The following is a 26,151-nucleotide window of genomic DNA, read 5'->3' as shown; positions in this document are numbered from 1 at the left end:
GTTGTGGGGTTGTTAACCAATGTCATAAAACAATATGTGTACTACTGTTTCATGAGAAACTATTTGTTCTGTAAGCCTTCACCTGAAGTACAATAATAAAAACAAAAAAAAGCTCATTCGCTGAATTCCATGGTTCTCCTCTGGCTCATCTGCTGGATCCTTCCTTTGGTTGCTTGGCTTGTTCCTTTCCCTCCTCCTTGTTCCAGGGGGTTCACACCCTGTCTTCAGCCCTTTGCACATTCCTATCTATCTCTTACTCATTCACTCACCCCCAGTTCATCACTCCCATCCCTCAATATCATTTCCATCGTTAGGATTCCTAGTCCTGACCTCTCACCTTGAAGCTAGTCCCAGATTTCTAATTGCTCTATTTGAGGCTTCCACTCACCTCAAATTCAGTGTCCAAAGCATATATCATTCTTCCTCTGCCATGCTAAGCTGCCTTTTCTTCCAACCTTCCTCGTTTCTATCAGTCAGGCCTTATTTTCTCTGGGATCCCATATTGTTGTTGTTAGGTGCCGTCAAGTTGATTCCGACTGATAATGACCCTATGGGACAGAGTAGAACTGCCCCATAGGGTTTCCAAGGAGCAACTGATAGATTCCAACTGCTGACCTTTTCGGTTAGCAGCTGTAGCTCTTAACCACTGTGCCACTGGGCTCCGGATTCCATACCAGACACCCTGAAATAACTTTTATCCCCCCGTCCTTTCTCTATGTTCTGTTACCAAATTCTGTTATTTTTCCCTTTGAAAAGCTTCTTGGATTCTCTCCTTCTGTGATATTCCCATTGCCCACACCCTGTTTCATGCCCTAATCACTTCGTTATCAGTGCCCTCCAATCACTGCCAGATCAATGTTCCAGAACATAATGATTTTCTAAAGTGTCTAACTCTACTGTGTGGCTTTAAATGACTTCCATAAGCAGTATTGCTGGTATCTTATTTCCCATTTGACCGCTACGCAACCTCTGCCCAATGACCCCAGCACCTAGTACAGTGCAGACAGACAGAATGTGATCGTAACAATTTTTTTTTTTTCACTAGGCTATCAAGAGATTCTTGTTTTTAGTACCTGGCAAAAGACACAGGGTCAACCCTTACATCATCAACCACACAATGAGAGTTGTGTAAAGGTTCTGCAGAAAAGAACAATTTATAAAATGACCTAACAGAGTCTTAAACCCTTGACCTTTTAACTTAGAATCCTCTCTAGTAATTTAAAGTGCAGGTTCCACATACCTTCTCCCAGAGAATCTGGCTTAGAAGGTTTCGAACAGGGCCTAAGAATCAGCATTTTGAAAGCAATTCTCCAGGGGATTCTACTGTCAATCAGGTTTTAAAAAACTCAACTCTAACGTATTTTACTCCTTTAAAGGCAGTACAAAGAAATGCTTCAATATAGAAAATGTTCTTGTCCCTCAAGAGATAGTAACGCACAAGCTTTTTCTCCTAGCTCCAGACTCCCGTGGTTCATGAATGAGAACAGTCTTTCAAAACTTTAAAGTTATTGTCATGGCTAACTCTTAGATCAGACAGGCCTGGAATGCTTTTCACCCCTGGCCAGAAACAGAAACTTAAGGAACTCAGGACATTTTTGTTACATAACTAAAGAAAGCAATGTAGAAAAAAAATTTTTTTTTTAAATAGCAAAAGGAACTCCTCTACTGAACAATCTTTTAGGTCCTTTTTCATTTTTATACCATGAGTATTTCACATATTCTCATAAATACCAGATATAAATTTTTAAAATTTTTGTTGTAATTCAGAAATAGTAATAAAAGAGAAGGCACTCTGGTGGTGCAGTGGTTAAGAACTACAGCTGCTAACCAAAAGGTTGGCAGTTCGAATCTACCAGGCGCTCCTTGGAAACCCTATGGGGCAGTTCTCCTCTGTCCTATAGGGTTGCTATGAGTCGGAATCAACTTGACAGCAACAGGTTTGGTTTTTTTGGTCAATAAAAGAGAAAATTACTGGTTTTAAATAGAAGTTTTTTGGACTTCTTGTTGAAGATTAGATGATAACCTAAGATACTGAAAACACGCAGTGGTTCCTGTTTACATTCACACACTGAATTCCTCCATAGACTCACATTGCAGCCCCAAGCATAAAATGGACAAATTAAGGGAAAGGGAAGTGGGCAGTTTTGTTTGACATGCTTTACCCTGATACCTAAACCAATTCCTGGTGCTTGATAATATGCATTGTGTCTCAACTCCCTTTCTTTTGTGGTTTTGATTGGAAAGGATCTGTTAGAGGAGAGGAAGGGAGAGAGGACAGAGCAGGGGAAGAGAAGGTATGGGCTAGGTGTTGATTCTTTGAGTCAAGGAAAGAGGCCAGCAACGTGTCCTGATTACATCTGCAAGGCAGTGGAGATGAATAACAAAAAATAATAATGATAGCTCTCGTGTACTGAATGCTTACTGTACCCCTATTAGCAGTTATACTTTACATACAAAACTCAGCCTTCATAACAACCTTCAGAGGCAGACACTATTATTATTATCCGCACGTTACAGATTAGGGACTTGCCCCAAACCACACTGCTAGTAAGGAAGACAGCCAGGACTTGAACCCAGGCAGTGTGGCCCTAGAAAAGAATAACGTGAGGGGTGGTGAGGCCCGAAGATAAAGAATCTAAGCCAGCACTGTCTAACTGAACTTTCTGGGATTATGGAAATGTTCTCTATCTGTCCAATACAGTAGCCACTAGCCACATGTAAAAAAAAGTTAGTAAGTCTGAGCAACAGAAGTTTTAATTTAATTTTAAATCAATTAAAATTAAAATGCAAATAGCTACATGTGGCTGGTGGCTACTGTAGGATAGCACAGGTCTATACTACAGAAAGAGCCCACACTGATGACCATCTGGGAACGCAGATGACAAGAAACGGGGATCCCTGATACCTGTCTCCCTTGGGTGTCAATGAACCATTACTGTCTTGGGATTGCTTCATGAACCACCTCCAAAGAAGTCGATGCCCTGCACAAAGGCATCAACTAGGGATTGAAAGCCAGCCCAAGCACCATCTGCTCCTGGTTTTGGCAAGAGGCAGCATCAGCCCAGAGGAAGAGGAGTATTTTTCAAATTGGTTGGTCCAGTAATTCATTCACCCAAAGGGGGCGCTCTTTTTGCCACTTGCACTAAGACAGTTTGCTAACCTAAAGGTTGGTGATTCGGACCCACCCAGCGGCTATCCGAGGAAGAAAAGCCTGGTGAACTGCTTCCATAAAGATTATAGCCAAGAAAACCCTATGGAGCAGTTCTATTCTGTAACACATGGGGTCACCATGAATCAGGGGCTGACTTAACGGTAGCTAACAACAACAGCAAGTACATGTCCCAAGGCACTTCCCTATTTTTGTCTTATAAGAACCAAGGACTAGGCTGCCATCTACCTCTAGCGCCACTCTGATTCTTATACACAGTCAACCATGGAGTGAGATACAGCTTTAAGACTTTTTCCCTTCATTTCTTGCCCCTTATACAAACACAGACTCTTTGAAGGTTTTTCCTGTGGTTTCACCAATAACGACACCAGGGAAAGCAATAGGGGTTAACAGCATAACAAACATAGGAATGCAAGCAACTTATAAGATATCTTACAAGTCTGTAGTAACAGCTCTCCCTGCACCAACAGAGCCTGGCTATTCCTTTCAAGGCTTGGTTCTCTGGTCCCTTCACTAGCAATTCTTCTGGGTGTCAGATCTACTCAATCCTCTGTTTTTATTTTATTTTATTCCTGAGCGATAACGCTCCTGAGTTACTTGTACCTCCTAGGTCCTTGCCCCTACACCAAATGTTCTCTAGCTTTGGATCCTATCAAACATTTAAAACTTATTTATGGAGTGCCTACCGTGTGTGAGACACTGAAGTCAAATAAGACACAGACCCTGCTCTCAAGAGAGATCAGTCTGGTGAAGGCTACTACCAAGTAAACAGGAAATGACAACACAATGTACCAAGTGCTATGACACGGGGAAGTGCGAGGTACACAACAAAGGGGCATGTAGCTAGACTCGAGAAGTCAAGGAAAGCTTTTTGGAGAGGAAGTGATGTCCGAGCTGAGATAAAAAGGACAGATACGAAGTCCCCAGATGAAAGGGCGAGGCATGGGCTTCAGGAGGGATGCAGAATATTCCCACCATTCGGTTTGATGAGTGTCTGAAGAGTGAGTGTGAGGAACTGAAAGAAGTTCAGGTGTGGGCTTGAGGGGAGGGATGCAAATGGGTACAAGGAGGGAGATGAGAACTGAGGCTAGAGAGACTGACAGGAGCCAGATCATAAAGGGCTTTATCTTATCATGCTGACAAGTTTGGACTTTATCCCAAAGTCACCAGGAAGTCATTGAAGGATTTTAAGTAAAGGAGAAAGAACCTAGAGTGGGCAAGTGAAACTACAAAATCTCAAATGAGAATTATTCACCTGTGGCGGGGGGACCCTCCTGACAAAACCACACATTCTCAGTACCCTCTGGCTTCATCTGGAGTGCTCTGCAAATTTTCCAGGAGTACCCGGCCATCTGCTCCAGGAGAGATTACAGTCTAGGAAACCTATGGGGCAGTTCTACTCTGTCATATAGGGTAGCTATGAGTCGGGATCGACTCCACAGCACACAACAACGCTTCCACAGGAGAGGAGAGTGAATGCTAACCCCTGGGGCAACTCTGGAGGTTTTAGTTCAAAAATTCATGTGATTTCTGCATTCTTTTCCAGGAAATAGCCATGTGTGTTTTAAGATACCGAAAGTATTTTTCATCAAGTCATCAGACAACATGGACACTCCAGTATGAAAGGCCATGTTTATCATCGTAGGTTTAGATGCCCTGGACACAGTTCCACACCACACTTTGAGAAGCACCATTAGGCCATTCTTTCAGAGGTAATTTTAACAAATGATAGCAAGAGGGGCAAGGCCACATGGAGGACAAACTGCCATCACTGGATCTCGTCCTTCCCCAGCCTGTTATCACACTGACTAAATATCCGCATTCCTCAGAATGCTTTTCCCCAGAGGCCAGCCCCTGAGAATTCCCCAGTCTGCGTAGACTCTCAACTGCCCCTTTTTCATCAAAGCCTGCTCCCTGTCAGCACCCCAACCCCCACGCCGCTTCCCACCAAGAGTCTGTCTATATCTCTGTAAAAATCTTTATCATACACTGCCTTGTTTTATTATAGGTAACTGTGTCTGGGGCTCTCTCTCCTATACCGTAAGCTTTTGGAGCAAAGAGACATGTTTGTTTCTCATTTGTTTCCCCTTCAGTGCTTTATCCACAATATGTGCCAAATAAAAGTTTACTGAATTGAATTGATTAACCTGGTCCTTTCTTCCTGTTCTATTGCTAATAATTCTAGATTCTCAAGGATAGGAAATGTTCAAAGGTTAATTTGGATATCAAATGTTACAGACAGAGTCACAAATATAAACGGCAAGTTATTTTGTAAGGAGCTAAGCTGCTTTTTGACCCTGGGAATGACATAATTTTCCTTTTTAAAAGTAGACACCAATTACTCTTACACTGCTGGTAGGAATGAAAAATGGTACAGCCAATCTAGAAAATAGTCCAGCAGTTTCTTATAAAACTAAGCAAGCAATTACCACATGACCTAGCAACTGCACTCTTGGATATTTATCTCAGAGAACTGAAAGCTCATGTTGACACAAGAGCCTGTACTCAAATGTTCACAGAAGCTTTATTTATAATGTCCAAAACCTCGAAACAACCAAGATGTCCTTCAGTGGGTGAATGGTTAACTGTGGTCCACTCAACAGAATACTACTCAGCAATAAAATAGCACAAACTACTGATACATGCAACATCTTGGATGGATCTCAAGGGCATTATACAGAGTGAAAAAGGCAAGTGCAAAAGAATATATGCTATATAATTTCATTTCAACAACATTCTTGAAATGACAGAAGTATAGAGATACAGAACAGATTAATGGCTGCCAGGGTTTAGGGACTGGTGGGGTGGTACAGGAGGGAGGTAGGTGTGGCTATAAAAGAGCAACTTGAGAGATCCTTAGGGTAATAGAAATGTTCTGTATCTAAACATGTGATAATTACATAGAACTACACACACACACATGAATACAAGTAAAATTGGTGAAATATGAATAAGGTCAGTGGATTGTACTGGTTTTGATACTGTACTCTAGTTGTGCAAGATGTTACCATTAGGGGGAAATGGGTGAAGGGTACAAGGGACCTCCCTGTGTGTTTTTTGCCACTTCCTATGGATCTATAATTATTTCAAAATAAAAAAGGTGTTAAAAAAATGTAGACACCAAAAACTGATGCATTTTCCACTGAAGTAAATTGCCCATCTTCTTGGGCTTTCAGGAGAGGTGGCTTTTCTCTTTTTTTTTTTAAACTAGGTTGGATCCAAAGGCTCTGTCCTTCTACTATACATACTCACCAATAGTAGAGCGTGTAGTTAGTGTCGGGACCTGTTTTATTACCAGGGAGCCAAGAACATTTCATGTAGCTCAGGTTGTGCCAAATGCACTGCAGCTCAGTCACAGCAGACTCAGGATCACCTAGAAAACCCAGGCCAAGAGTTTAGGACTCTTCATTTCCTTATAACGCAAACTAGCCAACTCACTCTGGGGAATGGGGGTTGGTGAGGGTGTTTCATGCTGCCTTACCGGAAAGCCAATCCCTAATCTCTGCTCATTTTATACCCAGGACAGAGAAAACTCAAATCTAATTTGCTCACAACTTTCTCTATCACCTCCTGATAATAAGAAAATATATTTGCTATCTCTTAGGGACCCTAACTCTTGTACCCCTAACTGGAGATAGAAGTTAAAGGTCAAATAATATTTTAATCATAGGCAATGACTATAGAATTCCTAATTGAACATGGAAATAGAAACAACCCTGTATCTTTTGGGAAAAAAAAATGTATTGATATATAATTTACCTATCTTTTGATCAATACTGACACATCTTATTTAAAAAATTAAATAAGTCTATCAACAGATGAATGGATAAACAAAACATGCTATAGCCATACAATGGAATATTATTCAACCATAAAGAGAAATGAAGTTCTGATGCATGCCACATGGATGAACCTTGAAAACATTACGCTGAGTGAAACAAGTCAGTCGCAAAAGGTCAAATACGGTATAATCTCATTTACATGAAATAAGCAAATATATAGAAACCAAAGATTATTGATGTTTACTAGGGGTTGAAGGGAAGGAGAAAGGGGGAGTTTATTTGTGGGGAGGCATTGGGTTTATGTTGATGGTGGTGGAATGTTTTAGAGGGGGATAGTGATAATGGTGTTGCATGAAAAATGTAATCAATGTCATTGAATTTTAAGTGTGGAAGTTTGTTGTATTGGCAAATGTTTTGGTATATATACTTTCACCACAATAAAAAAAATTAAACAAACAAGCATTCCTCCCGAAGCAATTCTGGGGAAGAGTAAATATAACTCCTAGCAGCTGTCTATCGCTGTGACTTTAACCGACAGCCCTCGAGTCAATTCTGACTCATAGTGACCCTATAGGACAGAGTAGAATTGCCCCGTAGGATTTCCTAGACTGTCATTTTTATGAAAGCAGACTGTCACATCTTTTACCTATGAAGCAGCTGGTGGTGGGTTCAAACCACCAGCCTTTTGGTTAGCAGCCAAATGTTTAACGACTGCACCACCAGGGCTCCTTGTCGTGACCTTGGGAGCTCTAAAATCTTTATGACCTGAAACCTGCAGCCTTTATAAAGCCTTCTGAGTTAAAGCATCACGTCTCTAAATTAAATGCCTCTGCTTCAGATGCCAGCCTGCTATCCCTGGTGATCCTTGCAGGGGTACTGCACTGAGCCATCTTCAACCATTCTACTGTCATAGTGTAATTTAGGTTTTTTCAAAGTATTTATAAACTCCTAAAGGAATGAGAATAGGGCAGGTAAGTTGTTTTACATCATGCTCCCAGACTTCTAGCAGTACTGAATCTTACAATTTTACACATATTACTTCATATACTTTTGACTATTGGAAAGTGGGTAGAGAGAATGGTCTGGAGCACAGCACATGTAGTGCTAAGGTTTGGCGGTGGGACACGGTAGAGGACAACCAAGGGGCAACATAATATTAATAGATAATATATACAGCATTTACTCTTCACCAGGTACTGTTCTAAGCACCTTACATATATTGATCTATGTAATCCTCTCAACAATCCTGAGAGGTGGTACTACAATATTATTATCTCCATTTTACACATGAGGAAACTAAAGTACAGACGAGTTAAGTAATCTACCCAAAGTCCCAAAATAAGTAATTGGCAGGCTTGCGATTTAAACTTAAAACAGCTGGGCTTTTAATCAGTATATGCTACTTCCTGTTTGTAACACAAGAGCCATAGAACACCGGGTGATGAGAGGGAAGCGAGTCAAAGATCCGATGATCAATCTCACTACTTGACAGCTTTTCCTAGGGCTAGTCTACTGTTGGAACTAGGCCAACATGCCCGTTTTTCTTTTTCTAACATCTTTCCCCAAATACATCCTGTATATCAAACTCATCTCCATGTAAGTAAGACACTGTTCTGTTTTTAAAGCACTGGACCTGGATCGGAGCCCTGGTGGTGTAATGGTTAAAGCTCTTGGCTACTAACTGAAAGGTCAGCAGTTCAAACCCTCCAGCTGCTCTGTGGGAGAAAGATGTGGCAGTCTGCTTCCGTAAGATTACAGCCTTGGAAACCCTATGGGGCCGTTCTACTCTGTCCTATGGGGTCACTATGATTCAGAATCAACTTGATGGCAGTGGGTTTGGTTTTCTGGTTTTGGCTGGACCTGGAATCTGAAGACTCAGGTTCTAGTGTCAGTGCTGTCACTTGTGACTTAGAGCAAGTCATTTCAGTTCCTTCTTCCCCATAAAATGAAGCAGAGTAATAATATATGCCTCGTTTACTACCCAAGATAAGCTTGTAAGGCTCAATTCTGGGGAAGAGTGTGTGTGTAATTTTTCAAATTATTAAGTGCTATATAACTATCAGGCATTGTTATTCACATTGTCTGTGAGCTCCATGAAGGCAGGGATATACTATTATTTATGATTGTGTTGTCAGCACCCAGTCCAATGCCTGGAACTTATTAGACTCTGCAAACGTTTGAGAATTCAATGAATTAATGAACGATGAACATAAGCACATGCATGAGATTCATTCTCTAAACACCAAGAATTAGTACTTTCAGCTGTTACCTTCAGGGGGTGAGATGCACTTTTCCACCAAAATGCTAGGTTTCTCACTTTCATTGGTGCTGCACTGGGACCCCACTTGCAGACAAATCCTCTCATTCAGGGGCACTTCTTTCGAACGATGAGTTTCTGGGGCAATTTTCTAAGGTTAGAAAATAGAAAAGGCATTGCTGTAGCAAATACACAGAAATATACTTAAATGATAAAACATTAGCATACATAATGTGCTTTTTAAAGGAACAGGTAAGTTTTCAAATGGTATAGATGAGTGAGTGATTCTCAACCAGGGGTGATTCTACCCTCCCCCTTTGGGACATCTGGCAATGTCTGGAGGCATTTTTGGTTGTCATAACTTGGGAGGGGAGTGCTACTGGCATCTATTGGGTAGAGGCCAGGGATGCTGCAAAACATCCTACAACACACAGGACAGCCACCACAACAAAGAATTATGCTGCCCCAAAGGTCAGTAGTGCAGCTGTTGAGCAAACTTGGTACAGATAAAAGACAATTTCCCTCATTTTTAAATATATAAACATCATGCTAACATATCAACCGTCTAAAATCAATTTTGAGAGAAGCACAATATGATTATCAAAGTTCAATTCCAAGCAGATACAGTATACCATCAAGATCAAGGTTAAAAGGATTGCTTTAAGAATCCAGTAATTGTGGTCACCTCTTAGGAAAGGGGAGTCTCTGGGTGGTGCAAACGGTTAACACACTTGGCTGCTAACTGACAGGTTGGAGGTTCGAGTCCACCCGAGGCTCTTCGGAAGGAAGGCCCGGTGATCTACTTCTGAAAAATTAGCCAGTGAAAACCCTATGGAGCACAGTTCTACTCTGACACACATGGGGTCATCATCTGAGTTGGAATCGACTTGACAGGAACTGGTTTGGTTTTCTAGGGAGAGGAAGTAAAGGAGGGAAGCCTGAGGGAGGAGGACAGAGACTTCACTGAACACCTTTCTGTACAGTTTGACTACGTGGCCTATCTCACATGCATATATATAAAATTTAAGGATTGCTATATACACTACGGCTGGTAACCAAAAGGTCGGCAGTTCAAATCTACCAGCTGCTCCTTGGAAACCCTACGGGGCAGTTTTACTCTGTCCTATAGGGTCACTATGAGTCAGAATCGACTCCACGGCAATGGGTTTTAGGTTTCTATGCACTTAGTATACCACACTCCTATTCTGAAAAGTAGATAAGCTTTGTGGAACCACAGAAAACCAACTTATAGGCAGCATAGAGACGTAAATCACAAATCTGGTTATTATGATTTAGAATAATGAGATCAAAGGGTTCTTTCGGAAATTAGTATTTCCCAAAGTGATAGAGTTGGAATAATTAAGAATGGAGCTGCTTTTACTCAGCACTCCTAGGAGAGCACTTCCTGTTTTGCAATAGTTTTTGACTCAAGTTGAGGACAGCACTTCCTTTCATGTACGTGCTGATGGTCATGAAGGGGAAAATTTGTCACTGTTGCCTCTATATACCACCCCAAGGGGTTGTTTTGCCATTTCACATGCCTGCTGCCAGCTTAGCATGAGGGCAAGCATGAAATGCCCTCAAAAGCAGGACATAAGTATGCCCTCTGAGGGGTAATCTAATAAATCAACAATTAATGAATGAACCATAGCAAAGACATGAAAAATCACTTTATAGAGACAGAGTGGCTCTTAGGTCCAGGTAAGATTACACTCTGAAAAGCGAGTTGGTCAACCCTGAAAGCACAGAAAAAGAAATGTCTACAAGGCAAAAGCAGGGAGAGAAATGAGGGTGATTTAGCTAAGTGGACATAGACTATTTCTGTCCCACCAGCAAAGCTATGGAGACCTTCAGTGGGGCCTCCATGCTATTCTCCAACTAATTCCTAATTCCTCACCAAGACATTTGCTTATAATTTGGTTTCCCAGGTAGCTTCTGCCTACAGAGATAAATCGCACCAGTTATGCCGACAGGAGGCTTCCTGGAATGCTTCACAATTATTGTTCTCATGGCAAAGTAAGGAATTGGCCCCTGAGAGATGAATGTACTCTTAGTGTACTGAGGAAACGAGGCTTCTGTGCCTGAAGACCAGCTCCCAGGATCATGGTAGTGGTAGCAGGAAGGCTCTGAATGCAAATCTCTCCAACTTCACAGTTTTACTAAGGACAAGTCCCATATATCCCTGAAGGAGCCACTCTGACTCAAAGATCCCTGATAATTCTTGTTTGGAAGTAGCATTTGCCCTTTGAGGATACCAGGGGAGAATGTATGGTCAAATTCCATAAATCAGACTCATCATGGAAAAATTACAGTTCCCTTATTATATTAGATATTATTCCAGTCAGAGGGCTGAGGAGTTGTATTACACAGAGATTTTTATTATAATGGAATTTTTTTTTTAATTAAAAAATACTTCAGTACCCAAATCTAAACCTTATGGTTTTGGTATATGAGTAATAAAATAACTCAGAAAAGAGATAGTGGGGGGTTAAAATAAAAAAATTAAAAGTAAACAATATTACATTGGCATGACTAAAGCACCCAGATTACCAATGATCACCAAGTCCAGCATACCTCTTTGTGTCAGACAAGGAAATAAATTCCTCCCACTAGATCTTGAGGAGGTATGGGTAATGGCTGCCACGTGACTTTCGGCTACAGTGAATCATTCCACTGGTAGTTGTTGTATGACATTATGCTCCACCACTCAGAGAATCTGGCCTCATCTGAAAATTTATCAAAAACCAAGGCCAGTGTCCTGAACTGATCCCTCCGCCTCAGGGCCAACGTTCATTTGGCTGGATCACACCCTTCTGGACTCCAGAATTCCTTTCTCAGTAGGAAAGGGGGTCAGCTTCAGCTCCTGCCTCTCTGGATGCCTGGCCACAGCAACAAAAGACCAAACCTGTTCCAAGTAGATCTGACTCATAGCAGCCCTTCAGGACAGAGCAGAACTGCCCCATAGGGTTTCTAAGGCTGTAATCTTTATGGAAGCAGATTGCCACATCTTTCTCCCACCGACCTTTCAGTTAGCCGAGCACTTAAGTACTGCATCACCAGGGCTCCTTGGATGTAGCAACAGTCTTGATTAATTTACCTAATGGGACTTGTCTATCTCATAGTGATGAAAGATAACCTAAAATCTGGTGCCAGAACCTTTTTCTGCTTGCCAGATAGGAGAACTATCAGATATTGCTAAAACATGGTGGAGGGCAGCCACTTATACTAATATATATTTTTTCAATTATCTATGAATCCCTGTCTCTCATCTTGATGATCTTCCAGTCTTAAGACTGAAAATGACAATCTGCTCCTGGAAAGATTACAGCCTAGAAACCCTCTGGAGAAGTTCTACTCTGTCACATAGGGTTACTATGGGGTCGCAAATTGACTCGCTGGCACCTGACCACCACCACAACCTTTCGGAAGCAGATCGCCAGCCTTTCTTCCAGGGAGTCTCTGAGTGGGTTCTAACTGCCATCCTTTGGGTTAGCAGCCAAGGGAGTTAACCATCTGCACCACCCAAGGATTCCTACAAAGGTAAGTGAAAAATATCACTGCACCCAGGGAAGTCACCATCCAAGTTGCTAAATACAGTCTTGCCAAACTGACCTCATTTCCTTCCAGATCCTGTCAAGAGAATCCACAGATAGAAGTCCATCAATTTCTGCCAGACTTTTTTTTTTTTTTTAAGTCTTGGATCCCTCTACTCAGTCTCTTTTCCTCTATGCTTATGCACATCTATATGTACCCTTATTAGCACTTATAACATTGTAATGTCCCCACTGGCCTATATATTTATCTCCTCTTTTAGACTCTGGCCTCCCCGATTCACACTTATCCCTAGCCCCTAAAACAGTGAATGCAGTTTGTGTACCAAAGTATGGTCTTAGGACCAGGATATCAGCATCACCTGGGAGCTTATTAGCAGTGCAGATTCTCAGGCCCCATCCCAGACTTATTTAATCAGAATCTGCATTTTAACAGTATTCTCAAATGATCTGTATGCACATTCAAATTTGAGAAGACCTGGGTTAGAGGCTGGCGTCTCTGGATTGTGTAAACAGTTAAAGCTCATGGCTGCTAACTGAAAGGTTAGAGGTTCGAGTCCACCCAGAGGTGACTTGGAAGAAAGGCCTGGCGATCTACTTCCCCAAAATTAGCCAGTGAAAACACAATGGAGCCCAGTTCTACTCTGACACACATGGGATCGTCATGAATTGGAACCGACTCCAGGGTAACTCATTTGGGTTTTTCTGGTTTGGGTGAGAGGCTAGTACAGGTGAATGATGAGCATGAGTTTGTGTGTGTTCACACTCACGTTTTATGGTGTCTTAGTTATCTAGTGCTGCTACAACAGAAATACCACAAGTGGATGGTTTTAATGAAGAGAAGTTTATTTCCTTACAGTAAAGTAGGCTAAAAGTCCAAATTCAAGGTGTCAGCTCCAGGGGAAGGCTTTCTCTCTCTCGGCCTTCTCATCAGTGTTCCCCAGACTAGGAGCTTCTTGGCGCAGGGACCCCGGTCCAAAAGACCCGCTCTGCTCCCGGCACTGCTTCTTGATGGTATGAGGTCCCCCTGTCTCACTGCTTACTTCTGTCTTTTATATCTCAAGAGATTGCCTCAGGACACAATCCAGTCTTGTAGATCAGGTCCTGCCCTACTAACACAACTGCCACCCATAGTCCCTCATTAACATCATAGAGGCAGGTTTACAACATACAGGAAAATCACCCAGTACCAGGAATCATGGCCTAGCCAAACTGATACACACATTTTTTGCGGGACATAATTCAAACCATGACATATGGGTTCTGCCCTCCTCCAAGTAGAGGCCCTAAATGGTGGCCTCTGGAAACATCCTTTCTACTCATTCTGGCTCTAGTTTTGCCCAAAACTTTTCTCCAAAACGGTGGCTGAACTGGACTTGTGTAGGCAGCAGAGGAAAATGAGCTGTAAGAAAGAGGATTTCAGCCTGCCTGGGTGGGGCACTATTCAGGGCAAGGAACAGCTGCTACTTCCTCAAGTCAGATCTTACTACCACAGCAAAACTGTCAAGGCAAAATCCCGTGCATAGTAAAAGATTTCTAAATGCTAGCTGTCTACTTCTTTCAAGAACAACTTCAAAGATTCATGTGATTTTAAAGGTACTCAGTTAACTAACATTTGTTAAGCTTCTAGTTTATTTCCTTTATGCACAAAAGAGCAAACCAAAGCCAGTGGGGCTGGGGCCTGAGCTGATTTGCTTCCTAGGTTCAGGGCTGGACCAGGAATCATGAGCACCCTGCAACCTAATAAGTTGGTGTCCCTTCCAAGAGATATTTTTTGAAATATTTGTTTGTTTACTTAGTGACTCCACAATAAACTGATTATCTATTAATAAAAGTTGTATAGAGGAAAAAAAAGATTGAAAATGACCTCCAAAGTTTATCTCAGTTAGCAGCTTGGTACTTTTGGATGTTCACAGACAGCCCCTACATGTACAAACTATCATAATGCCACTGCTTCAATATGCTTCAAGGATACGTACAGCCCAGTTTTTTTCTGATGACATTAATGCTGTGTCCAAAGGACTTGAGAAAAAAAATTACCCCGGCTGCTCAATCTCAGCCTCAGGACTGTAAACTTCAAAAGGCCCAGGGAGGAAATCTACATCACTGATTGGAAGGAATAATCAGTGTTGATCACAATTGCATGATTGACAGCTATCAACACTGTCAAATGGCTGGAATAAACAAGCAGGTCTTAGGCAGCAATCACCCCTTATGATCTCTATCTGGTCTCTTCCAAAGAAAAATGGAGGAAACAAGATTAAATAATAATATTAAGTTGAACCATTTAATATTGACAATATTCAACCATTTTTGACCTATAAAAATGGCAAATTCATATGATTTAATCTAATAATAGTAATAATAGTAAAAGCTAACAATTACTGAGCACTAACTCTGTGCCACGTGCATTACAAACATCATCTCATTTAATGCACACTCCATCCACATGAAGTAGATACTATTATCACACCCCCCCCCCGTTTTACAAACAAGGAAATGTCTTTGTGACAGAGATGTGAAGTGACTTGCCCAAAGTCACACTGCTCAAAAAAAGAAGCAAAATTTCAAACCCAATTCTATCTGACTCTACTGTCTCCTAAAATTACTTATAAACTCTAAATTTCCATAAGTGCACTGAGGAATTAGCCTCATTCTGGGCTAGAATATCAACATGTCTACCTATAGGGTTGCTATGAGTCAGAATCGACTTTATGGCAATGGTTTTTTTTTTAACCTGATTGATCCTTGAAGCACAGTTGACAGGCTAATGAAAAGTGACCTGTTAGAAAATAGGTGACCTGTCCTCATGGTTTCAATTAGATGTATTTCGAACTCACCAGCCCCTCCATGGAAGAAAGATGTGGCAGTCTGCTTCTGTAAAGATTACAGCCTTGGAAACACTATGGGGCAGTTCTACTCTGTCCTATAGGGTCACTATGAGTTGGAATTGACTTGACGGCAACGGGTTTAGTTTTTGGTTTTACGGAGTTTACACTCAAACCAGTGGCGTCACTAGGGAAGTGTGGGGGGTGCAGACTGCACCGGGCGACACTGTCAGAGTGGGTGACACCAAAATGATTGTCTATAAAAAATCCCTGTAGTTAGTTATAACGATAAAAACAATTTTTGTAAGCCCAGCTTACATGTACCAATATACCTACAAGGCTTAAACTCTATGCTAATTTACTTTTTAAGCTGTCTAATGCACTCTGGTCAGATCTGTCATTATTACCCAATTACAATGACGCTTCGAATCATGTGCTGCCAGTGTTTTCAGTTGCTGATTTTGTCAAATTTTCTGGTGTTTTAGCTACAATATTGCGGTAATTAGTATTTGTGAACCTATATCAATAACTTTTTGAGAATAAAGTAGTAATTAAAGGAAAAGAAGGAGTGATATACGGGAATTACGATTTACGAGTAACATTAGTACAGAAAACATTACTAAGGATTCTGTATGGTCTGGTATGGGAGGAGGTTCATGGGGTGGGGGGGGTGACACCATGAGTTACCGCACTGGGTGACACCAACCCTAGAGACACCACTGACCCAGAGGCACTCATGGGTCTTGCCCTGAATTTCTCAAGGCTAACCTACCAAAACTCTTCACCACCAAAAGTGTGAAAAGGGGAACTCAACCAGTCTCATTGCTACAAGTACTGCAAGCTTCTGCCTTTAGAGGACCTCTTTTAAGATGCAAATACTTCAGTGATGCCTCAATTCTTTATCAACTAACATGCAAGCGTTAATTAACAGGAGAGCATTAATTAACACCTCAGCAGGAAAAGGGGACAGAAAGCAGATTAGCAAGTCTCCCTTAAGAGGAACAGCCTATTTCATCCTCCCTTATTTCACTTTCGCATACATTATTTTCCCTGTCCCAGCAACCCAGGGACATCAGTAGGTCTACACTTTATGCAAGAGGAAACTAAGACTCAGAGTGGTTAAGGAAGTTGCCTCAACTAGAACCTAGTTCTGACTTTTCCTGCCTCCAAAGCTGCATGAATATGGTGAATTCACAACTCATTAATCCAAAGTATTGTCACTAATAACTTCTCACTATGCTGCCTCAAAACCCTAAACCTAATTCTGAGAACACTCATGAAGTCAAAAATTCAACAACCCCAAATACCTCCCCCATCACCCCTCCACATGCAAAATTAAAGAAAACATAAAACAGCTTTGGGCAAATGACCTGATGCTCTGAAGAACCTGTCAATTATAGGGGGCTACAAACCAATAAGGATCAAGAGAAAAATTTGTTGAGTAAGAACTTGGAATTATCCAATCTTGTTAACAAAAATTTATTTAAATGGGTTGACTGCATCTGATTAGAAAAATTAAAAGTTCCCCTCATTTTTCTTCAGGCATTAGGGTAACTTCTTCTCAACCCCAGCTTCAACCAACATCTTATTTGTTCACCTTCCATATGGCCACTTACTTTTGGATCATATAGTTCTTGCATATCTATCTGTATATGTGATGAGCAAGATAGTAAATGTGAAACTTCTCTGAGAAATTGAAAGTGATAGATACAAATGATACAGCTACAGGCATGAACATAGGAACAGATTTTAACATACAGTCAATTATTTATTTGAGTGTCTAATAGATAAAGATATCTGGTACTTCCTATCACAGAAATCTCAATTACATTTAATTACCAAATAATTAGCAAATATTTTTAAATGTTCAATTTTGTCAACAGTTGATTCTATAATTTTCCCCCAATTAAAATCTTAGCACACTACAAAATAAAATTCCCACTTAGAAGTAAAATTAGAATTTGGCTTTTTCTTGGCTCCAATTCAGTGTTCACTTTACCTCATCAATGCCATATGTTCCAGAAAACTTACCTTATCCTGTTTGTTGCCAAAATGACTAAAATACCACAGACTACAATTCGGGCTCGCTCCCTCAGGAGGATTCCATGTCCATATTATTGTGCAGAGGTTTTCAACAGAAACACTCAAATTGGTCACAGGTGGCTGAGTTTCTGTTCAAATCAAGCATAAGAAATACATTTTTATCAACATCAGCCAGCGTTTTTAATGGCTCATTTAATCCATTCCCGCCAAGTCCTAGAGGCCGAGAATAACAATATCTAACATTTATTGAGCCAGGCACCATGCTAAGTACTCTACACATATTTATCCACTTAATCCTCACAACAACCCTATGAGGTAGGGACTATTATTATCCCCATGTTACAGATGAGGCAATGAGGCATGGGGAGGTTAAGTCACTTGCCCCAAATCCCATGGTTAGTAAATGGCAGAGCTGGGATTCGAACCCAGAAATTGTGGCTCCAAAGTCACACTCTTAACTAACTGCTATCCTGTAAACACAAACAAAAGTATATTAAAGAATATTAAGGACAGATACCGTATGGTCCCACTTATATGAAATATCTAGAACCGGTAAGTGCGTGTGGTTGTCAGGTGCCATGGAGTCCATTCCAACGCATAGCGACCCCATGTGACAGAGTAGAACTGCGCCATAAGGTTTTCTTGATTGTAATCTTTATGGAAGCAGATCCCCAGGTCTTTCTCCCATGGAGCTGCTGGGTGGGTTCAAACCGCCAACCTTTCAGTTAGCAGCCAAGCTTAACCATTTGTACCACCAGGGCTCCTTAGAAAAGAGCATAGAGAAGAGCATACTCTCGGGCCCTGGTGGTGCAGTGGTTAAAAGCTACAGTGTAAGCCAGCAGTTCAAATCCACCAGCCGTTCCTTGGAAACCCTATGGAACAAGTCCTACTCTATCGTATAGGGTCGCTACGTACTAGCATATCTCATTCAATACAGACACTTCAATCTCAGCACTTGTATGAGTTTAAGAAGCTCTTCTTTAATCGTGCTTGCTAACGTGACCTGGTAATTGTTTTTATAGTTTTTCGAAAGAATTACTGGGAAAGGGATTTAACAGCCCTTGTTGTTCCCGTGAGTTCTTACACTAAACAGCTGCAACTGTGGCTTTGGCTAATCTGAAGAGGGAAGGGAAAGAGGAGAAACTGTGCTCTAAAAAATGTATTTCAGTTGGAGAAGCCCCATCACGACCTCCACCAAACATTTACTGACTCTTTATTTTGGGCCCACTCCTAAGATCAAAGGAAGGAGTTTCCACATGTCTGCCAAAATACAGGGAAATGCATGGGGGGTGGGGGTGGGGAAAGAAACATCATTTCTTTTGCTGAGAACTTCTCCTGAGATGAGGACTATCAAAGTTATCCCCCCAACACTGGCTGAGCGGTGTACAGGAACTCTATGCACTATGTTTACAACCTTCCCGTAAATCTAAAATTATCACAAAATAAGGTTTACTAAAATAATTTTTTAAATCATCCCCCAAAGACGGCCTAAGTGGCAAACTTAAGCTGACTACAGTTAACATATTAATTTATCGAAGCATAGAGTTATATTTTATGTCCTAGTGAGCACTTTGGAGTGCACTAGGGCCTCTTACATAATCTGCAATATTTATTCTTGTTTTAGTTACTTGTACCATTACTTTACTCTTTAAGCAAGAGTTCCATTTGTCCCAAAACATCAACCTCATAGGCAGTAAGTAGTTTGGGTTTCCCTAGTAGTCAATTTTATACATAGCAGCTACTTGGTCTGCCTGCTTACAAAGGTCTTCAACTCTCAATATTCATTCCATCTCTCCCAACTGCTGCCGTTGTTGTTGTTGTTGTTGTCAGGTGCTGTCGAGTCGATTCCAACTCATAGTGATGCCATGTGACAAAGCAGAACTGCCCCATAGGGTTTTCTAGGTTGTAATCTTTACAGAAGCAGACTGCCACGTCTTTTTCCCGCAGAATGGCTGGTGGGTTTGAACCACCGATGGTTCGGTTAGTAGCCAGGCACTTAACCACTGCGCCACCAGGGCTCCTCTCCCAACTGCTACCAATAGCTTTTTCCCAAGGTAGACCAAGGCCCCACTGTGGGAAGAAGCAGCCCATAACAGGACAAAGCCTTGTGGAAGCAGGGAATTCCTACTATACTGCATTAAAACCCAGCTAGAGCCAAGGTCCTAGTGGTGCAACGGGTAAGCACTCGGCTGCTAACCAAAAGGTCTGTAGTTTGAACCCACTAGCAGCTCCGTGGGAGAAAAGACCTGACGATCTGCTCCTGTAAAGATTCACAGCCTTGGAAACCCTATGGGGCAGTTCTACTCTGTCCTATAGGGTCGCTATGAGTTAGAATCGACTCCATGGTAAACAACAACAGAGCCAAGGAGCCCCAATGGCTCAGCCAACAGTGGGATTTTAAGTGACTACAGGAGTGTACAACTATTCCAATTTGGCCTTTCTAACATCACATCATTGATATTTTTTAAGACAAAGCATTTGTCAGTTACAGCGCCTCCACTAAGACTTTGTTACTATGGGAGACTACAGTCTACTTTAGGATTATCTGCCACATTCTGCAGTTTCCAGAAACACACTGTAGGAAAAATCCAGGATGTTGTTGTTAGCTGCCATGGAGTTGGCCCCCGACTCATGGCAACCCCATGCACAACAGGATCAGATCATTGTGATCCATGGGGTTTTCACTGGCTGATTTTTGGAAGCAGATTGCCAGGCCTTTCTTTCTAGTCTGTCTGTCTGGACGCTCCACTGAAACCTGTTCAGCATCACAGCAATAATCACCTGTTCAGCATCACAGCAACAGGCAAGCCTTCACTGACAGACAGGTGGTGGCTGTGTGCTTGAGGTGCATTAGCCAGGAACCTAACCAGGGTCTCCCACAGAGAAGGGGTAAATTCTACCACTGAACACCACTGCCCACAGGATACCTGGTTTAACTCTTACTGACACCTCACCCACCTACCTCCCTCCCACTCCCGAACAAAAATTAAAGCCCCTGTTCTACATCTGACTTTGATGAGTAGCATCTGGGGTCTTAAAAGCTTTTGAATGGCCATCTATTGGTCCCATCCTGTCCTAAGTAAAGGGGAATGAAGAAAACCAAAGACAGAAGGGAAATACTAGTCCAAAGGACTAATGGACCACATAAACCACAGCCTCCATCAGCCTGAGCCCAGAACAATTAGATGGTACCTGGCTACCACCACCGATCACTCTGACAGGGATTACAGTAGAGGGTTTGGGAGAAAGTGAGAGAAAAATGTAGAACAAAATTCAAATGGACAAAAAAAGACCAGACTTACTGGTCTGACAGAGACTGGAGGAACCCCTGAGACTATGGCCCTCGGACACCCTGCTAAATCAGAACTGGAACCACTCCCAAAGTCCACCTTTCAGCCAAAGGTTAGACAGGCCTATAAAACAAACAGTAACACACGTGAGGAATGTGCTTCTTAGTTCAATCAAGTAGACAAGACCAAATGAGCAACACCTGCCCAAAAGCAATGCTGAGAAGGCAAGAAGGGACAGAAAAACTGGATGAATGGACTCGGAGAACCCAGGGTGGAAAGAGAAAGGGGGAGAGTGCTGACACATTGTGGGGATTGCAACCAATGTCACAAAACAATTAGTGTATAAATTGTTGAATGAGAAACTAATTTGCTCTGTAAACTTTCACCTAAAAAAAAAAAAAAAAAAAAAAAATTAAAGCCCTGATAATAAAATATTACTTCACTTAAACTATAATGATTTTTAAAGCAATGTAAAATCTTTTTAAATCTATTTTTTAACGTCAGTATTTTAGTCATTGGAGCCCAGGTGGCACAATCGTTAAGCACTTGGCTGCTAACCAAAAGGTTGGTAGTTTGAACCTACTTGCCACTCCATGGGAGAAAAGACCTGGCGATCTGCTCTCATAAAGATTACAGCCTATGAAACCCTATGGGGCAGTTCTACTCTGTCCTATAGGGTCACTGAGTTGAAATTAACTCCAAGGCACACAACAACAACAAATTTGTCATAGAACATGTGTTTGCTCTATTTCCAATCTCTCAAATGGGTCTAGCTTTTCTTCCATCTGTTTTGAAGTGTCCTTTAGTTAGATCTTCTATCTGGTTTGCATTTGAGGCCATTCATAGGTATCTGCTACCAACCTCCCCCCCCCCTTTCTTTTTTATTCCTAATGGTTCCTTCCATTTCTCTTGACAAATTTCTACCTCCTATACGTCGTGGTTAAGAGCTTGGCTGCTAACCAAAAAGCTGGCAGTTCAAATCCACCAGCGGCTCCTCAGAAACCCTATGGGGCAGTTCTACTGTGTCCTATAGGGTCGCTATGAGTTGGAATCGACTCGACGGCAACAGGTTTTCGTTTGGTTTATACTTTAAAATAAACACTCTCTCTGAAACTTTAAATACACTTTTCAAACATTTAAATATATATTATATGCATACATGCGAATTCTGTGTGTGTGTGTATAATATACCCAGATATATACATAAATAAGTGGTGATTGCACTTCTTGTAAAGGTCTCTAACACATCCTCCTATGTAAGACACATAATTTCAGTATACTGTAGTGATTAAGAGCATGGACTCTGGAGCCAGGCTGCCTGAGTTCCTATTTCAGCTCTGATGCTTACTGGTTGGCAAGTTACTTAACCTCTCTATTCCTCAGTTTCCCCATTTGTAATATGAGGATGATAACAGTAACCTACTTCAAAGGGTTACTGTGAGGATTATTAAATGAGTTAATACAGGTGAAGTGTTCAGAACAGTGTCTGGTGCAGAGAAAGTGCAATGTAAATGTTAGCTATCTGCTTTCTTAATAGACAAACAAATTGCTTCAGTTTTGTGTGGAATTGGTATGTACCCATGGCCTTTGAGACAGAACAAGTATCCCTTCTGCCTGATAAGTTTTCCTTAGGAATTTAGTTTCAACCATTTCATAGGGATTGATTACTGACTTCAAAAAGGGGAGTGGGAAGAAGGGAAGGACCCCAGTAGCTTCCCCCACTAAACTTCAAGCCCCAAGTGAGTCTTTATGGTCATCTAGCACAACATACTATTCAATTAGGATTAAGACAACTGACATCCTTTCTAATAATAAGGCACGCTGCTCAACTTAGAGCTTTTGATCTCTCCTGTCCAATCACATAGGTGCCCTTGTGGCCCAGTGGTTAAAGCGCTCAACTGCTGAGAGGTCGGCGGTTCAAACCCACCAGCCACTCCGCAGGAGAAAGACGTAGCAGCCTTGGAAACCCTATGGGACAGTTCTAGAACCGACTCAACAGCTGTGGGCTTGGGTTTTTGGTTGGTCTAACCACAAGGCATGCACATTTCGGGGAAAAGTTAAGGAAATCACACGAGTCATATGTGAAACATCCATCTCCTTCCCTCATATCCCCTCAATCATCAACTCCTGTCCGTTTTTTCTTGCAACATCTCCCTTAATCACCCCAATCATACTAATGTGAGGCAGGCAGACACTACTAAGTCGTGGTCCTGGAACTGGAAGTGTTCATAACATACCCTTCTAGTAGACACTTTAAACCCTAGATTCCTAAGGAGTTTCGCACTGCAGTGACTTCCCTACCCAGCCAATTCTCCTCCCGGCTCACTTCTCCAATGTCACTTCCCTCACGTTGCAACCGACTCAGGGCCTCTAAAAGCAAATGACACTCTTCTTCCTGGATTGATTTTGCGAATGCTCTCCTGCCAAGCTGGGCTACTTACTGACCGCAAAGGGGAACTCTCACTCCCACTTATTGGTTTCTACTCCTACTATTCTCCTCACTGGGAATGACTTCTCCACCTACTCAAAGTCCACCCATCCTAAAGGTTTAGCTCAAGTTTTACCTCTTCCATGAAACTACCAGCTCTCACAGTTTCCTCTCTTCTAAACATCTGCAGTATTTATTGTTTGGATTACACAGTCCAGTAATTATAATGCGAGTCTCCAATACATGATCATTCACTTCTTAACAAATGTCCTATACATACTTGCGTGAGTCCCAGTCAGTCCGGTCCTGCTACCCTGGGAAGCGCCCAGCCCCTCTCCCAGACATTGACTACTCTTATTTTCATAGAGAGAGGCAATGAGTACAGTGGTTAAAGGCATGGCCTCTGGAATAAGGCTGCCAGATTGGAAGCCTAGTTCCTCCACTTTACCAGCTCTGCAACTCTGGGCAAAGGTCTTAGCCTCCGTGTGCAGGTGGGCATAACTCAAAGACATTAATTCTTCTTAGGACTTCTTATTCATTGTCCAGCTTTTGCATGCATATGAGGCAACTGAAAATACCATGGCTTGAGTCAGGCGCATCTTAGTCCTCAAAGCGATATCTCTGCTTTTTAACACTTTAAAGGGGTCTTTTGCAGCAGATGGGTCCAATGCAACGTGTTGTTTGATTTCCTGACTGCTGCTTCCATGCGTGTTGATTGTGAATCCAAGTAAAATGAAATCTTTGACAACTTCAATCTTTTCTCCATTTATCATGATGTTGCTCATTGGTCCAGTTGTGAGGATTTCTGTTTTGTTTATGTTGATGTGCAATCCATACTGAAGGCTGTAGTCTTTGATCTTCATCAGTAAGTGCTTCAAGTCCTCTTCACTTTCAGCAAGCAAGGTTGTGTCACCTGCATATCGTAGGTTGTTAATGAGTCTTTCTCCAATCCTGATGCCGCATTCTTCTTTATATAGTCCAGTTTCTTGTATTATTTGCTCAGCATACAGATTGAATAAGTATGGCGAAAGGATACAGCCCTGATGAACACTTTTCCCGACTTTAAACTACACAGTATTCCCTTCTTCTGTTCGAACAACTGCCTCTTGGTCTATGTACAGGTTCTTCATGAGCACAATTAAGTGTTCTGGAATTCCCATTCATTGTAATGTCATCCATAATTTGTTATGATCCATAAGCAGAGAATACCAGAAAGATATTAACCTATGTATTGACTATGCAAAGGCATTCAACTATGTGAAAATCCTATGGAGCAGTTCTATTCTGCACACATGGGGTCGCTATGAGTTGGAATCGACTCGTCAGCAACTAACAACAATGAGATAGGTGACCTTAGACAAGTCCCTTCCCTTCTCTGGATTGCAGTTTCCCAATACAGTTATGGGAATCAGATCTCCCCAGCTGAAATAGAAGCACCTTGGGGGGCAAGGGTTATGTTGTACACTAAGGTTCTACATAAACCTACAGAACCTGGCTCAGTCCTAAACAAGGCAAACACCTGAATTATTACTGACTAACAAACTTCAAAGCTCCCTCCAGTCTCTACTCAAAGCCACCTTTTCAGTGAGGTCTTCCCACCCTATCCTTTACAATGGCAAACCTCTTACCTGCTTTATTTTTCTCCACAGTACTGGCTGCCATTCGACATACCTTATATTTTACTTTTTTTCCCCCTCTCTGACTCTGCCAATAGCATATAAATTTTTCAAGGGTGGAAACTTGATCTGTTTTGCTCACTGCTGTATCCTCTGTCCCTAGAACACTGCCTGGCACAGAGCAGACTCTGAATACATTTTTTTCTGACTGAATCAATAGGTTTTCTAATCAACATTTCAACTTGGGTTTCAAAGCACAACACTAGTGAAAATGCAATAAGCAAATTGTGGGCGTTTGTGCCAATGTAATAATAAAAACCATAAAATTAGGAGCTGCTTGGTGGCTCAAACCCACCAACTGCTCCTTGGGAGAAACGACCTGGCCATCTGCTCCCATAAAGATCACAGCCTAGGAAGCCCTATGGGGCAGTTCCACTCTGTCATATAGGGTCGCCAGGAGTTGGAATCGACTCAATGGCACAAAACAACAACACTGTCACCCCAAGTGCCCAGAAGACCACGCATGCCAGTTGTCGGTGAGGAAGTCATTAGCCCCCGACTTTACACAGCCACTTCTGCTGGGTTAATTAATTAAAGTTGCCACACAGGGTGAGGGGTATATGGGAACTCTCCATACTACTTTTGCAACTTTTCTGTAAAGCTGAAATTCTTCCAAAATAAAAAGTTTATTAAAGAAAAAAATTTTGCCGCACCTCCCGGATGCTGCTCCGGGTTTCCCAACGGATTTCTTGGATGCCAGAGGAGACCAAGCCCCTCAGGAACCAGAGGTTCCCTTCAACTCCCATTCCTAAGGGCCACCCTTAGCAACTAAGGGCCGGCGCGGACACGGGCAAGGAGGCCTGGCTCGCCCGGACCTCGGTCGCTGTCCCCTACCCTGGGCTCCTAGGCGACATCCAGAGTCCTGACCCACGGCCTTCCGACGCCGCGGGCAAGCTTCAGTCCCGCGCCCCAGCGCCTGGCGCCTCAGCTCTTCCCGAAGGCGAAAGGTAAGTGCGGCGGCGAGTCCTCTGCCGCCGCCTCCGCGCCCAGGGTCCGGGAAAGCCCCGCCACTCCTGCGCCTCCCACTTGGAAGCCTGGCGCGAGCGTGGGGCCTCTCGGACCACGCGCGGGAGGCTGCGGGCACCAATCGCGGGGGCGTCTCCAGTGCAGCCCCAGCGCCCACCCCG

General features: G+C 42.3%; 1 protein-coding gene across 2 annotated transcripts in view; it reads right to left on the bottom strand.

Moving 5' to 3' along the window:
* The window catches only part of IL13RA1 (interleukin 13 receptor subunit alpha 1), a 59,580-nt gene that overhangs the window by 33,044 nt on the left and 385 nt on the right, over window positions 1-26,151 (bottom strand). For both annotated transcript variants that reach the window (XM_023734489.1, XM_023734488.1), the window contains exons 2-5: window positions 18,440-18,446; window positions 17,619-17,757; window positions 9,221-9,359; window positions 6,422-6,542 (exon numbers count right to left, since the gene is read on the bottom strand). In XM_023734489.1, coding sequence (XP_023590257.1) covers window positions 6,422-6,542; window positions 9,221-9,359; window positions 17,619-17,757; window positions 18,440-18,446 — 406 coding nt within the window. The remainder of the gene's footprint in view (window positions 1-6,421; window positions 6,543-9,220; window positions 9,360-17,618; window positions 17,758-18,439; window positions 18,447-26,151) is intronic.

Source organism: Trichechus manatus, unplaced genomic scaffold (genome assembly GCF_000243295.1).
Source record: "Trichechus manatus latirostris isolate Lorelei unplaced genomic scaffold, TriManLat1.0 scaffold00068, whole genome shotgun sequence".
In the NCBI taxonomy this organism is placed as follows: Eukaryota; Metazoa; Chordata; class Mammalia; order Sirenia; family Trichechidae; genus Trichechus; species Trichechus manatus.
Note: the sequence above shows the minus strand (reverse complement) of the source record. Positions and strands in the feature narration are given on the sequence as shown.